Consider the following 15,536-nt stretch of genomic DNA (forward strand, 5'->3'; position numbering starts at 1 on the left):
ACCAATCAGAAGCCATATGCTCAAAGGCTGCAGATAGTCATTAATTAGTAAAAACGCAATTTCAAAAGCCATTTGTAAGAGCCCACCCCAACCCCAAGACACCCGCTCCGATATCGGCCACCACACTGCTGTCTTGAAAACGAGGCGTGAATAACAAACAATTAAAACAATCTGACTGCTTGTATCTGCTCGTGGCAAACAAACAAACGACCGCACGTGCGTTTATCCACACATTTTATTTCTCAACAGGTCCACCCTCTCTCTCTCTCTCTCTCTCTCTCTCTCTCTCTCTCTCGCTTTGCTCACTGCTCTCTCTCTCCTCCTCCGAAAACCCCTAAAAGCCACTACTGCTGCTGCTGGCCGCCGCGCGCTCAGTGATTATTCCGCTCTCGCTCAGCTGAGTGTCGGCAGCTTCAAAGCTCAGCATCACTTTCTTTCCCGTCTCTTTCCCAGTCACCGCACTGCGATTCCGCGAGGTGAGCTTCACAGCTCCACAGCTCGGCACCTGACTGACTGTGCGCACTAGCAAGCAGCCCGCCGGGACACCGAAACCGGTTTAAAAAAAAAAAATAAAAATAAAAATAAAAAAAGGTGGGGTGTGGAGAGGGACGACAAATGCTCCAGACCCGCGGCAGGTGGCCCCAGACCCGACAGGGAGGGAGACGAGCACAGCAGTGATGGGACAGTTTTCCGGAGGATGCTGCTGGAGTTTTTCCATCCTCGTGCTCCTTGGTTTGCAAGTCCCGGCGACGTTAGCTCGAGGTAAGCGCACGACTTTAACGAGCTCCAAGTCTGCGAGAATAAACTCAAAGGTGTATAAATGGAAATGTTGCTTCGTTTGGCGCTGGCTGTAGTTACCTTGGAGGGTGAAGTGGGGGGAAAAAAGAAGTAATTTTCCTATTTCTCACGTGCGTGCACTTCATAAGAAGTACGACTGGATTTTATTGACGGCAAGTTTTTTGTTCTGCTTGCGTCTGCTTGGCGTGTTTAATTACATATAATTGATGTTTTAGACTGTGTAGACATGAAGTTGAATAATTTCTGCTCCTCTTATGCTGCATTAAAACTGGTCACGAAAAATAATTGCATGTTAGTGAGTGAAGAAGTGTCTACTAGTGCTTAGCTGCGTATGTGCGCTTTTTATAATTAATTAATTTATTTTTTTTACATCATTTTTACATGACAGGTCCTTCAGAGTTTAGTGAGGGGAAAAATAGTGATATTCAGCAGGTTCACATATATCCAAAAGCGTGGGCAGTTGTTTTCACACAGGATGCATTGTTCTCCTGTAGGCTTGGTGATGCAGGAAAATAATTGCTTAGTAGCAAAATTGTCCAGAAATGAATACATGATAATTAGATGTTACGTGCAGCTTGCAAATCTTGGCCGCGGAGTGGATGATCATAAAGTCTTTTTCTCTGGGTGAATCCATGCTGACCCATTGACTTCCATTTAACTTGCATGCCAGTGTAACAGCAGCATTTGCAAGTCAATTAGTTAAGTAGCCCTGAAGGTTTTCATCTCTTTGCGTCGCAAGTTTTGAAATTGGCTTCGACTTGGAAATTTGCATAGCATACATATTAGATTAAGCATAAGTATCTTAAGTACAGCTTTTCATGCAAGGATCAGGCTGCTTTTGTTGTGATATATGGAAGGTCCTGGAGATGACCTTTAAAAAAAAAAACAACAAAAAAAAACAGGCTTGCAATTGCATTTTGTAGCATCTCCACTGTGACCATATTACATTCGTGAAATGTTGCTGTGATGTTCAGAAAGAGTGACCAGGGCTTGGCAGGGAAACAATGCTACAACTGCATGAAAGTAAAATGTGCCTCTGTGTTTGAGGAGGCAGTTTATATAAGCTGCATAGGTCCTTTTTGCTGGCTGGCGATGGCTCTTACTCAGGCGGTTTGTGATAAATATTTATGTTTTTCAATAATATAAATGTCAGCAGTCAAGTACATTATGCAAACATGAAAGGATGCACAAAGGAAAAGCAACTCTAAGGGCAAAGAAATAGAAGAATTTTAAAGCATTTCTAAGTTATGGTTGAATTAAAAAAAAAAAACTACCTATATACATTTTGCATTCCCTGCAGTTTTCTCGTTAGGTTATCCGTATTTTCTGAAAGAACAGCTATGTTTCAATTTTGTTACTCTCTATTTTTTTTTAATGGATTTCTCTTGTTACTTCTTCTCATACGCCTTGTTATGAAAGTGATACATTTACTTTTCATGAATCATATTGCAATGTTCAGTTCTCTAACAAAAATATGCATATTAGGAAAAAAACACTTGTTTTTCTCTAGAGATTTAAAGATCTCAGTGTTTATTTATCTCCAGTGTCAATCATGCGTCTTGTACTTGCGAATATATATATATATATATATATATTGAACCAAGATATATTTAGCACCGATTCTCAGTATGATACTCATAACATGTTTGTGACTAAATGTAATTCAGCATTTTCTCTAAGTTGACAGCTAGTTTCTTTTGTGTTGGAACTGGAGCATTAACAGTTTGAGGGTGTGAGCTACTGATGTTCTGGCAACGACATGTTCTTCTGACACTGGAAGCAGCCGTTTTAATATCTCCAACGCTGTAGCCACACGCAGACATTTTGGCAGGCTTTCAGACCCTTCGTTTTTATTCGTTTTGGGCGCTAGGAGGATTAGCACTTGTCGGGAAATCTTTTTTGCACTTTCATTCACCAGACACATTTTTCTCAGCCTATAAGTGTTGTTGTTGTCACCTAACCTGTCTTCCCTGCTGCTCCGCTCAGCACTATCAGATACCCAAACACAGTAAGAGGAAGCGCGGGCAAGGAAATAATCCCACTGTAAATAACAGAACAAGTTGGATGTGTTGCTCACGCTGAGCTGAAATAGAGTGACTGCACATACATTTGCGGACTAATGTAATTACAGAACTTTCTATTGGTTTTAGAACAGTGTGAATCTCATAAAGGCTCCCAGAGGCTGTTGTTTCCTGATGCAGGCTTTATTTGTCATGTAAAGATTTCATCGTGTTTCAAATTGTTGGGGGGGGGGAAGTTAGTAACTTAAAATTTAATAGCAAAGAAGTAAAAGTGGCAAAGTCAAGAGAGTTGTACAGCTTGGATGATGACTTTCATGTATAGTAGGAGCTGCCAAATATTTTAGTATTCTAATAAGCAGTGAAATTGTATATATTTATTTATATTATACATATTTGACTTGGTAAGCGGAGTTTTTTGAGCCCAATTTTGGTTACTGGCTGAATCTGTAAACACAATGTGTGTAATAATGCACATAACTTTAGATCTCAGTTTAGTAAAAAGTGGAATTTCGTGGCTTTACTTTTATGCTGTGACTCATCCAACCACACAGATTCAGTAACATTCAAAAATGTCTGAGCGGAAAACCAGGAATTTTGCACATCATGCTTTTCTAAATCTTGCAGCTATGTTGGGGGTGGGGGATAAATACATCTATACTTTCAGTCACTTAGTTCTAATTATGCTGCAGGTGTGCTACCTCTCTCTGCATCTCTCTTTATGGTCACTGCAGTTTAGTGGAAATGTAATTTTTAGATCCTCTACATGCAGTTTATTATTCCCAATGCCTCACCTCTCAGTCTTAAGGCTTTAATATGAACCAAAAGCTAAAAGTATAGCATAACAACACTGACATGTTCTGCTGTTTTTGGGGTGTTTTCCATTGTTGTAATGCCCCATCGTTGATATTGCTTGGCTTTAGGCTTTAAATGATAACTCTTTGAGGAAATAAACATCTGTGAAGTTTACTTGCTAAACCCAGTTCTTGGTATACTTTAACTCCAGTTGTCCAGCACTGTTTAAAACGCATGACCTGGTCATTAAACAGGACTCTCCTTCCCTCGGTCCTCGTCACCTGCTCCCCGCCACCAGCCAAACACTTGAGGGAAAGGGAGCACTATGTAGCTCACACATCATTATACACTACATTCACTTGCTCTTGGATATCAGGTATTCACTCATTTCAACCCTCGTTTGGATGGTATTTGGGTTTACATTCCACAATGCAATTTAATGCATTTTTTTAACGTGTTATTTGCTCTTGTATTATGCCCCCTATCTGTCTTTTATGCTTGCCACCGGTATAGTTTTTGTGGCTGAGATGCAAATGCTTACAGATAGTGTTGTAGGTTTGTATGTTGTTAAAATGTTATTTAGGCACTGATAAGCTTAGTTTCAAAATGAAAGTAACACGTCGGTCTGAAATGTGTAGCTTGTTTGCCCAAAGCAAGACACCAGCATCTCTAAACGTATAGAGAAGCTGGAGGAGCAGCAGCTTGGTGTCCTTCCTTACGAATGCCAAATTAACCTTAGATCACGTTCAGCTGAATAAACACCATTTTCAGCCCTTTTGTAACTAAAATGTCTTGCATTGCAAATTTTACATCACAACAACACAGCAGTGCTCCAAAGCCCAGGCACAATACAAGAAATTTCGTTTTATTGTTTGATCAAAATGATTCAGCAAGCTCTTTGTTGAGGATTCACCTGGGAGAACATGTAATCCAGACAACCTGCTGGTAGAAAAGCCTCATGGTCTGGCATGGTTAAAAAAACAAACAAAAAAAAGACTGTATAGATGGCAAGAAGAGAGCCAGAGAATGGAGAATAAAGGGCAATAGAGTCATCTCTGACATGTTTTATTTATCTCAAAAATGACTGCCGGAATCTTGCTCAAGCTTCGAGTTTGATTTCACTGACGTTTCACACGATATGAACTCAGTGGCACAGTTGGGAAGGCATCCACAGTTGTGTTATGGTGGTCATACTGCCCACTTCACTACTGTATTATTCAAAGGGAGTCCATTACTTTATTCAAACCCATCAAGCCCCTCTCCCATCATTTCCTCTCGACATTCAAAGGAAACCAGGCTCACCAAGAGCCAAAGACGGGTAGGGGGTACTGCTTAGGGAAAATGGACTTTAAAGCAAAGCGTTTTGTAACCTTATACTGGGAAGCTTTAAAGTACAAGAAAATGTATTCTGTAAGATATTAAAATAGAGCAGTGAAGTTTTATGGTATACCTGTATGACTATTTTGTTGAGTCTTGAGGATTTCATTTAGCTTTTTCTATAAGGAAGAAGGAATCACCATTTGTTTTCTCCTTAAAAAAAGTTCCTTCTTTCAGTCATAAACATTTCAATGGCTAAATAAGGTTGTGTTTATGTAAAGATTGTTTTACTTCCAATTTCCTGTTTGTCTTGTCTTTTTTCAGTTTTACAACCTTAAATTGTTCTGACATAGTACCTTAGTTTTTTTTGTCAAAAAGTACTGAATATTCTGGCCCAAATTCTGATCTAAAGATACTTGTAAAATTACCCCATACTTGCACTGAATTATTAATGCTAACGTAATAAAGTAATATTACCTGCTTTTAAAAAAGAGAACAGATACATCTCTATGAACTCTTATATGGTTTTCCAAGACACTCTGGACTGCATCAACAAAGACATTCACATAGTTACACACTTGTCTAGGGATCATATTTTAACTATTCCCCATCAGTTACACGTGCTGCGTGTTTTCATGCATGCATCGTTCGACACAGTGCTAGTTTTTAATGTTCCATGTATGTCAGGGTGTGGAGACAATGACAGGATGTCAAGTGGGGCCATTTGCGTTACCTCTTGCAGATTTGCCTTGCAGCCTCTTCTCCTCAGCCTTGAGGCTTTCTCTTCAGCAAGACCCGGCATTGCTGTTATGTTTTTATACCGCTGAAAGGAAAGCCTTGGAGATAACTGCCCATCCCAAATGCACTCTTCAATGCCTCACTGGCCAACTCAAGGGCATTGCCACAAATGTTAGATTCAAACCATACACTGTTTACCTCAATGAGAAATGTTGTCCACACATCTATCTTTCTTTTTTCTGTCTTTCTCTTTCTGTCTTTCTTTCTGAACTTCCAGTTTGTGCCGATATGTTGCACTCTTGTACCCTCTAAAGTGCATTTATTTCATAAATGCCTCAGCCCTTCATCCTTTCTCGTTGCCCACTCTTCTCTCGCAATTTCTTTCAATGTAATTTAGTTTCAGTGGATTGTAGCTCTGACAAATGCTTGGGTTGTGTATCATTTCTCAACTCACCTGACTGAAGAAGAAAGGAGAGCTCGGTGTGGAGTGGAGGAATAAAACCACAGGGAGAGCGAAAGACGAATAGGAAGGTTACAGTGCAGAATCCTTAAGCAGCTCATGTTATCAGTAACTGCCACAGCATTTTGTCAGTAACAGCGAGGGCCTGTCACTGCTCTTCCTGATGAATTAATTTCAAGAGTAATCAAAAGCAAATACATATTTAATGACTTTGATCCTAAAGAGAGGGAGTATTTTTGGCACCCAGTAGTAACAATGACCATAAACGAATCTTATTGTTAAAATGAACAACAATTAACAACAACAGGTCTTCATCAGGTTTTTGATTTAGATGTGATGTACCATATTCCTTCACCATTGAAGCCAATTTTGGCATAAAGCTATGAATTTTACTTTCAATATGCATGCATATATTTTCATTTTTTTTCCTTTTAGTTGTAAAAAAATAAAGTGGGTTACTAAAAAAGTGAAAAATTAATTCTCATAAGGATTCTGTCTCTAACAAGTATTGGATTCTTGTGACCCAGCAGAAAAGACATGCGTTAGGTGGTTTAATTCAGTCATGACATTTATTCTAATTTCTTGTAAAATAATTTTGGGCGGGGGCATCTTAAGTGTATTTTTAATAATTTTATAGTATGACAATTTAAATGAATCTTTGAGTTGTCATTAAAATTATTTGACTAAATGCACTGCCCCAGTGTGGAGTTGTCTATAAATGACGTATACAGATCTGCCAATCACTCGTCTAGATATCAGGATTATTTTTTAAAATTTTCTTTAAGCCCATAAAAACTACTCTTGTTTGGTCTATAAACAAGTCAACCATCAGGCTTTACTTTGAAGCTTTTTTTTGTTGAGATGAATAAAAATTAAATAGCTTGGTAGCATATGCTTTGATGGATAGCCGATAATATTCTTATGTCTTTTCCACTGGAGCTAAAATTTCTTCTTGCATCAAAGTATCTGCTGCACATTTTTCCTCTTTTATGTGTTATAATACATAACACATAAAAAAATAGCAATCCACATCAGAGCTCAAAGAAAATCAGAAATTAGTATTGGTCAGGGAAACCCTGATCACTGCATCTCTGTTAAAACTTCAAGCTTTCCCAAGAAGCAACAGTTACAACAGACACTCTTTGTTTTAATTATGTAACCGTTGGTTACCTCTGACAGGCCGGTTATGTTTAAAAGTCTTTGTCAAATATTTTTAATGGGATGCAATGATATAAAATTTGGACTGATATTGATATCTGATGATATGACCACAATGGTTGATACACAATATGCACCAATTCTATAACATTATTTATGTTTCTCTACCCTTCTGACACCATAAAAATGACATCCCACAATTCCACGCTGCATGATTGTCACATGACCAAACAAATAACACATGGTCAACGCTCTCTCCTCCTTAAGCAAATGCACAAACATCTACAAGATGGAAATACTTATCAGTTGTTAATATTGACCCAGTTTTACTTATGGGATCAATATTGATGTGCTAAAAATGAGTAACATTGACCGATACCAACATTATGCTTATATATTGAATGTTTCTAATTTGCATTATAAAGGATTTGTTTTTCTTTAGGTGCAGGGTAAAAAAAAAAGAAAAGACAGAAAATATCTTGAAACAAATAAAAAGAAAGGTCAATGTAATCATGTGAACATCCCTAATTTATGGAATGTGGAGAAAATGTTGTTTATACTAACTTGCTTTAGAAAAGTAAGTTTCAGTAAAAATAGGGAACATGCCCAGAAAATAAATTAAATAAATGTGCGCAAGTAAAATCTTGTACAAAATTCTTGCTTTTCCCCCCATGTTTAAATGATAAAAATGTGTTCATATATTCTATTTTTCTTTTAAAATTTATTTCAGCTCTCACTCTTTCTAACTTAGAACAACAACAGCAAAAATTCAGTGACACAAGTTGCAGAAAAAGAAAGAGGCTCAGGCTGTATTTCTTTCAGCACTATATGTTCTGAAATTCTGTTTGGTTCTTTTGTAGGTGTCAGAAATACAAGATGAGGTTTAAGAGTCCCTCTTGGCATATGAAACCTGCATAATAACTCTGAAGTCATGCATGGCAGAATGTTGTAAAACCAACAAGGCTCTATCATTCATAAATTGAAGCACAGAGCAGTTAGGAAGGTCCTTGATGCTTTCTCTTCAGAGTCGTTCAATCTTCTTTCAACAGAGTGAGTGTTCAGAAACACTGTTCTAAAAAAGTGCATAAACCAACATGTGCCTAAAGAAACTACCAAGGATACAGCAGAGCAAGGAGAATGTAGACAGTGTTCAAAATTAGGTGACTTCTGAAGGCAACTGGGTGCACTTGATTTTATTTAGAGGCGTCACAGTAATTAGTCAGGCTCTCTTTATAGAATAACTAAAAAATAGAATAACTTGTATCCTTTTTTTCACTCTACAATAATGTGTTACTTCAAGTTGGTGTATCACATAAATTCCAAATTAAGTACGCCAAAGATCGTGGTGGAAATGTGAAAATATATAAATGCATTTGGTGCTTTTATTATTTTAAAATAGACTATTTTATACAAGTTGAGGGGAAAAAAGGAGTATTAGCATGACCAGCTGCTAATACTCCCACTATTAAAGATAAATTACAAACAAAATCAAATAGAAATAGAAATGAAACAAATATTTTAATAAAAAATAAGTAAGTTGGCCAATGTGTTGCATTATTTCAAAAAGTCGCCGGTGTAGAACTGAATGTAGATATTGTAAATGAATAAAGTTGAAGATAAATCGTAACTTTATTGTCCCCAATGGGAAATTTATTTGCAGCAGGTCCACTCATCAAACATCTACATAAAAAAAAAGAAAGAAAACAGTAACAAACAAATTTTTTAAGTGTCGGCATCAACAAAGAGTAATAAGCAATAGTGTTGGAAGCGGTGCTTACGGTTTTATGTTATGAAGCATAATAGCAGCAGCAGGCACAAAAGAAACTATAGTTTTAACTGTAGGCACTTTTAAAGATAAACTGTTATAGATGATCGATGGTGAGATGGATTATCCAACAATCAAAACCACTAGAAATGGTTAACATTTAGGAATTTTTGAATAATCATTGTTCTGCACTAATCAGTCCAATTTTGCACAACTGCACTGTGGCACACTTGCTGTACATATATTTACATATACATATCTGCATTTTTTTGAATCTTTGCAAGGACTGCTCTTAAGTTTCTTTTTATAGTAACAGCATTTTATATTTTTACAATTTATAGCATTTTATATTTTATTTTATCTACAACTACTACTCAGTGGTAGTTATTATTGTGTCTTGTCTCTATTCTGTAACTGCGAAGTAATTTCCCTGCTGGGATGAATAAAGTACTTCTATTCTAATAAGACTGTGGATTAAAATATTTGTTGTATTTCCTACCAAGTCGTTTTAATACATTAAAGACAATCCAATCAATGAGTTGTACTCGAATGTACTATAGAAGCCACTCGATTGTTGAATCATCACATGTTGGCAATTTCATAGGAATCGTCTCATGTTCTCGTCAGTTCTACAGTATTTACTTTTTAAACCTAATTGACTCCCTGTTACATAAAAATTAGCATATATAATCCAAATTAGTAGCATTTAAAGTGAATGTGCTGTCAGTAGATTGACTGTAGCAGCACAGTAGCAGAAAGATCAGTGGTGTGAAGAGTCCCATGCTGTGAAACAGCAGCTTAGCCAAATGCAGACAACACACTCGCCATGCTGCCCGTGTGACTGTGAGACATAAACCCTCCCAGGAATTTCTCAAGATGTTACCACATGTCATGTGTAAATTAGGACATTGTTGATATGACTGCATCACTGCTGCTGTTCTTTGTATGTGTGTACGTGTTGTTGTTATTTTTTTTGGCATCTGTGGTGATGCTGATATTTTAATAAATTAGAATTTAATCAAAGGACTTCTATTTACATATCTTCCCGTCCCTCTTGTGTTGGAAACAGTTTTTCATAACAGGGCTTAAAAAAGCAATGCTAGAATATACTGGAAATACAATGTTGCATAAAATTTTGTATTTATGTTTCTTTCACTTCCAAAGCATTTCTAGTAATTGTGTCATGTTTGGTTCCTGGTTGAACCTAAAAGCAGGCAGGACCAGAGGCAGAAAGGTGAAGTGATAAGTTTCTAGTAATGGAAAATAAAGTCTTACAGAGCTGCTATGAAAGGAACAGGGCATGGAACGGGCATGAGTATGGAACAAAACAAGAAGCAGGAGGTTGAATAGAGGTGGAAAAATGACAAAGGAACCAGATGAATGGATCAAAGAAGATGTGGTGCAGCTGTGGCAGAAGGAGACCAGGTATACTGAGGGGGGAGGATAACTAACAAAGTGATCTAAACTAAGACACGAAAGGAACTATAACACAATAATGCAGTAAAAGAGTTACCCGGATTTGAGAAACGCAACACGAGAAAAAACAAAGAACACAAAACCCTTGACTAACATCCCCAAGTCATTGATTGCCTCTCAAAACAACCACCTAAATCTTATTGGTATGGCGATCAGTGATATTTTGAGATGCTAAGATGTTATTTGAAAAACAAAAACAAAACTTTAAAAAAATAAAATCTCAGGGGTGGTGTTACTACTTTCTCTGCACCTGACTGAGCAGAATGAAGATGATGTTGGAATCCCTGCAGCTTGCCTCATTTTCATTAAAGAAATTCCAGCTGGTTTGCCAAGAAAAAAAAATCCTTCTTATTGAACAGTGAGAGTAATCTTTAGGGGACAAAAGGCACATCTATGTTTAGTTTGATTCACAATGTCTTCCTTTTCAGCTGTTTACCTCTCTTACATTGTTTTGTGTTTGTATTCAGCAGCAAAGAGCAAGTGAGTTTAATAAAAGGCTAAAGCTTAGGCAGCACAACTTCCAGCATGCCTGCTGTATTGTCCCTTTTTAAAGGTGCTCTGCATCACATTTTAGACCCTTTTGGCTATGATCAGCAAATAGTGTCTTTATTAACAATCACCATGGCATTTCTTAGCTGCTCCTTTTACTCATCTAGCGAGGGCGGCTTAAGTAGGATTGTATGACGTTGTGTAAAATAGAGTTGAAAGGGGATGCGTCTATCGATTTAACTTAAAAATCTCAGCATTTTCTCATTATTGTAATGATAAACTGATGATTTGTGTTTTGTTTTTGGCATTTTTCTGCTTCCTGTCTTTGGTGCCAGTGTTATAAGCCTATGACGACATCAGTTTCATGTTTCACTCGTTTATATTGAGCGACATTTAACCAATAAAGAATTAAGCGTTTCAAAAGAAAAAGATGCATTTAAATGACCTCTTGACTTAGTTTAATCTTTTCTTTTCATTCTGTATGAACTTTGTTTGGGTTAATTTAAAAGCTTATCTACTCCTGGGGTTGAATGTTTTCCTTTTTCTTTCTGAACACTGATGCAAGGTTATGCATGTGTAGCTTTGATGAGGTTCCCCTTCAGCCAAGGACTCCCCTTTGTCATTAAGACAGATAACATCTATCCGGCTCATCGATACATTCATTTAAAGAGTACTTTTGTTTCAACCAGCAGACAGGGCAATCAATAAATAGCTTTGCCTATTTCAGCCTCATTCTATCTTGATTCAGCCCCAGTTGAAATAAAAATAACATTTTGCAGGGCTTCGCATTTTATGTTTCTTAAGATCTATTATATAAGTAGAAATGTTAAAGTTTTACATGGACAAACTATGCGTAAAACCCCCCAGGAAAGTAGATGTAATTAAACACAAATAAAAACCGGCTAAAAAGAAAAAAAATTGAAACAAATACTTTTTGCAGCTACTGGTTAGCTAGTTGTTGTATTTTCAAAATTCCTCTGTATCTTGTTTATTTGCCAGACTGTTACAGTTTCTGTTTTCTACCACGTACCAGAAAACTGTCACACAAACAATTAGCAGTGGCCGAAGATTTTTCTAATTTTTGAAAAAGCTTTGACTGTTGTCAGCCAGCCTGTTGAGAAAAAGGAGAATTGGTTCCTTTCTAAAATAAGCATAAGCGTCTCAAACACAGATACGACGGGGCGGCACCATATATCTTCACCAGAAGGTGACATGTTGACATTAAACCATGCATTACCAGAAACACTTCACTTTAACAAGAAATATCGTCATTCTGATATTGCAACATTATTGCATTCCTGTTGAACTTTACAGCTCTGCTGTTTTCCCCACATCCAAACAAATCAAAAAAACAAAAATTAAACGGATACCTTGTTATGTTGGTTAACATTTTTCAGTCTGTTTCTTAGAAAATCAGCACAATTTGAGGCCAGATTGTTGATGTACCGGGAAAGTTTTTGTAGAATATGCAGTTTTTCACAGTAATGTTATGGCATTTGTTCCAAACATATAGCTTATTTTGAGTTTAGAGTTTGATATGATGCTGTAACTTAGGCTTACTGATCAGAAAAACGCTGCATTTGAAATTCAACAAAGGTCGTAAATTCTCAAGTGTCGATTGTATTACGCTAACCTGGCCAAGCTAAAAGAAAAAGTATTTTTTTTTCCTCAATATCTCTTACTTTTGCAAAAGAATCAGTTCTTGGTGTCAACAGACAGATCTATTATTTGTGTGAGAAACTGCACATCACACTGTTGCACATCTACAGTATTTCATTCAGATGATTTTTTATTTTTGGGGGGGGGGGGGGGGAGTGTTCACCTGTCATGGTCTTCAGCCTACGCATACATGTGCTGACAAGACCCATACTCAAAGCACTGAAATGAAAGAGCAACTGAAATTGAAATGTCAGCTTGAAATGAGCATGCCATGAATTAGAATGTAGACAAAAAAAACAAGCCGTTATGCAGCAGAATATTGTTGCAACTTTTTTTGGCATGCATTGTTTATCAAGTACGTCCAACTCTTTGATTAGAAAAGGGGTATACGAGTGTTTCCACTGAAAGCTTTCCTGCTGCTGACTGTCACGTTGAAGCTGCAGCGATGCTTTTATTCTAATTCCCCGTAAAGCTTCTAGAGATTTGTTAATATCTACGTATTGCTCGCATTTCCCTTGCAAATTCATGCTGTATTTCTGTAATCCAAACAAGTCCAGAGAATGTGATTATCAAAACCAATTCCAATCGGCAGTCCACATTCACCCTGTATTTATTTCAGACTTTATCTCCTCAGTAAACCTCTTTTTAATGTTGATTTGTATGGTTTACTCAGAAACCACCCCATCTGATGGGAATCTTTACATGGAAAGAAATGGGATTAGAAAATGTAAAGAAACTGATTAGATAGAGTGAGCTAATCGATGCAAAGCAGGTTGCACAAACAGATCCCTTTTTTCTCTCCACGGGGTAATCTTCCAGTTTGATTTTGTGAAGCTTGTGTGTGGGCGGGTTCTTGAGAGGACCAATTACATTATGGTGGGGCTCTAACCTCCTACCTGGACTGGTCCTGATCCACATTCAGTGGATCATTTTCTGGTTTTGACCAACCAATGGCAGCAATCAGATCTTACATCACAAGAAAACAAAATTGTCATAACTAAATTTGTGATTGGGTCATTTGGACAATCTGGACAACAGAGACAAATGTTCACAAATTCTCCTAATGTCCACATGCGGACTTTGCATATAGAGCTCCTGAGACAACCCTGACCCTGATTTTGACCTTTGGGGGGGAAAAAAAAGTTTAAGAATCCCCTATTATTCTGAGCACTAAGAATACAATATCAGTACAAGTATATAAGTTTGCATTTAATGTCCTTGCTGCAGGCTTTTTACAGTGTAGCTACCAGATAATGGAGTAATGCACCCCTGACACTCAGCTCTCTCTGCTGACCTACAAGGTGTATGATAACCTACAGAACTACTTAGTTTGTTTTCAAGGCTAATAGAGAACACTCCCAAAGGCACAACAGAACTGGTGATGCTATTACCCGTCCCACAGGGATTCCCCCATTGGTGTGGAGTCTATTTGACCATTTTCATTAAATAACTAGACATCATAGCTAATTGTAATCCTATATACAATATTCCATGTTTTACACCTTGTTTTCTATATTAATGTTTTATGAAATCCATAAAAATCTGAAATAAAACAAGCTTTTTTTTTTTAACAAGGCAAACATGTATGCATACTTAACACATTTATTAGAATTCAGGGGGAATTTTTGTTTCTCTATCCACAATGAAGCTTCTTGAATCTGCTTGTTTCTTACAATCATTGCTGTGAATTCAGCCTCTTTAAGTTTGCAATGCATTTATCATGTTGCATATAAAAATGAGAAATATTGTGCTAAGTACATATAATTGGATCGTTACTTCTTGCAGTTTAATTACAGGTAACGGTACATACCATCACAGGAGAGTTGATGGTCTATAATTTAAACTTCAAATTTAACGTGTTTGGAATTCATAGTTTTACTAACAAGTTGCACTATGTTAGAAAAACATGTAATTGTGATATTACTGCTGCTGAATATTGTGACTATTGTAGTTAACCAATATTTTCCTTGCTGTTAACTCTGATTTGTCATTATAGTTTCCATACCAATTTTTTAAAATAACTTTACCATCTCAGCCACAAAAATATATATGCAGTGTGCATCAAGGGCCAATAAAGACTGTCAAACTGCAAAAAAATAATTTGTGACAAGAGTCAACGCACAGCACTTCAAATATCATCATCAAGCTAATAATGTGTGCAAGCAGGATATTAAGAATTAAATATTTTAATTACTTAGAAGCTTGTAGTTTATATTGTGAAGCTCTAAGTTGTATGGGTTTTATAACTTGCCTTACGTAATGAGAATGTTATACTATTGGGTATTTGTAGCATCACAATAACTGTGTAAAAAGTGGAGAAATATGTTTGACCCCTTTAAGTGAGCTGAAGTATTTTAAGGTTGTAGAAAACTTTTTACGGTGTCACTCTAAAGCCAAAATCTCAACCATTGGTAACAATAACATTAGTGTTGAAAAGATATAAACATGCTGTTCTGTGCCGTCTCACTAGCTAAGCTATATACATGTATACTTGACATGACAGATGGATGACTGACGTCAGACTTTTCATTTTTAATCAAATAACAGCGTCTTCACTAACGGCTCCCGTTATGCAGCAAGTTATGCAATAAGTAATCGGATTACAAAAACATATAGCGCTATATTTACGCTGTAAACAGTTCTTCCTTTTTTCTCTAAAGATATATTTTTTTTCTGTTGCTTTTGATCCTTGCTCTAAGTTGTTTTCCTACTGCTATTGCCAAGAAGTACGACTCAAATCCTGCTGTCTGGTCTCTAAGTTGTCTAATTTATAGTCGATTAGAAAATAATTTCTGTCGTTCTGGCATCACCAACACAGGAAGCTCTTCATTAGAGATTAAACAAGACCTCCTGTCAAACGTTG

General features: G+C 36.9%; 1 protein-coding gene across 3 annotated transcripts in view; it reads left to right on the plus strand.

Moving 5' to 3' along the window:
• Positions 1 to 350: 350 nt before the first annotated feature.
• Positions 351 to 15,536, plus strand: part of LOC116724175 (netrin receptor UNC5D-like) — a 228,829-nt gene continuing 213,643 nt past the window's right edge. The window contains exon 1 of one of the 3 annotated variants that reach the window (XM_032569633.1): positions 351 to 762. In XM_032569633.1, coding sequence (XP_032425524.1) covers positions 678 to 762 — 85 coding nt within the window. In that variant the 5' untranslated portion in view covers positions 351 to 677. The remainder of the gene's footprint in view (positions 763 to 15,536) is intronic. The other 2 variants (XM_032569631.1, XM_032569632.1) reach the window with 2 other exon arrangements.

The sequence above is a fragment of the Xiphophorus hellerii genome, chromosome 8 (assembly GCF_003331165.1).
Source record: "Xiphophorus hellerii strain 12219 chromosome 8, Xiphophorus_hellerii-4.1, whole genome shotgun sequence".
Classification (NCBI taxonomy): Eukaryota; Metazoa; Chordata; class Actinopteri; order Cyprinodontiformes; family Poeciliidae; genus Xiphophorus; species Xiphophorus hellerii.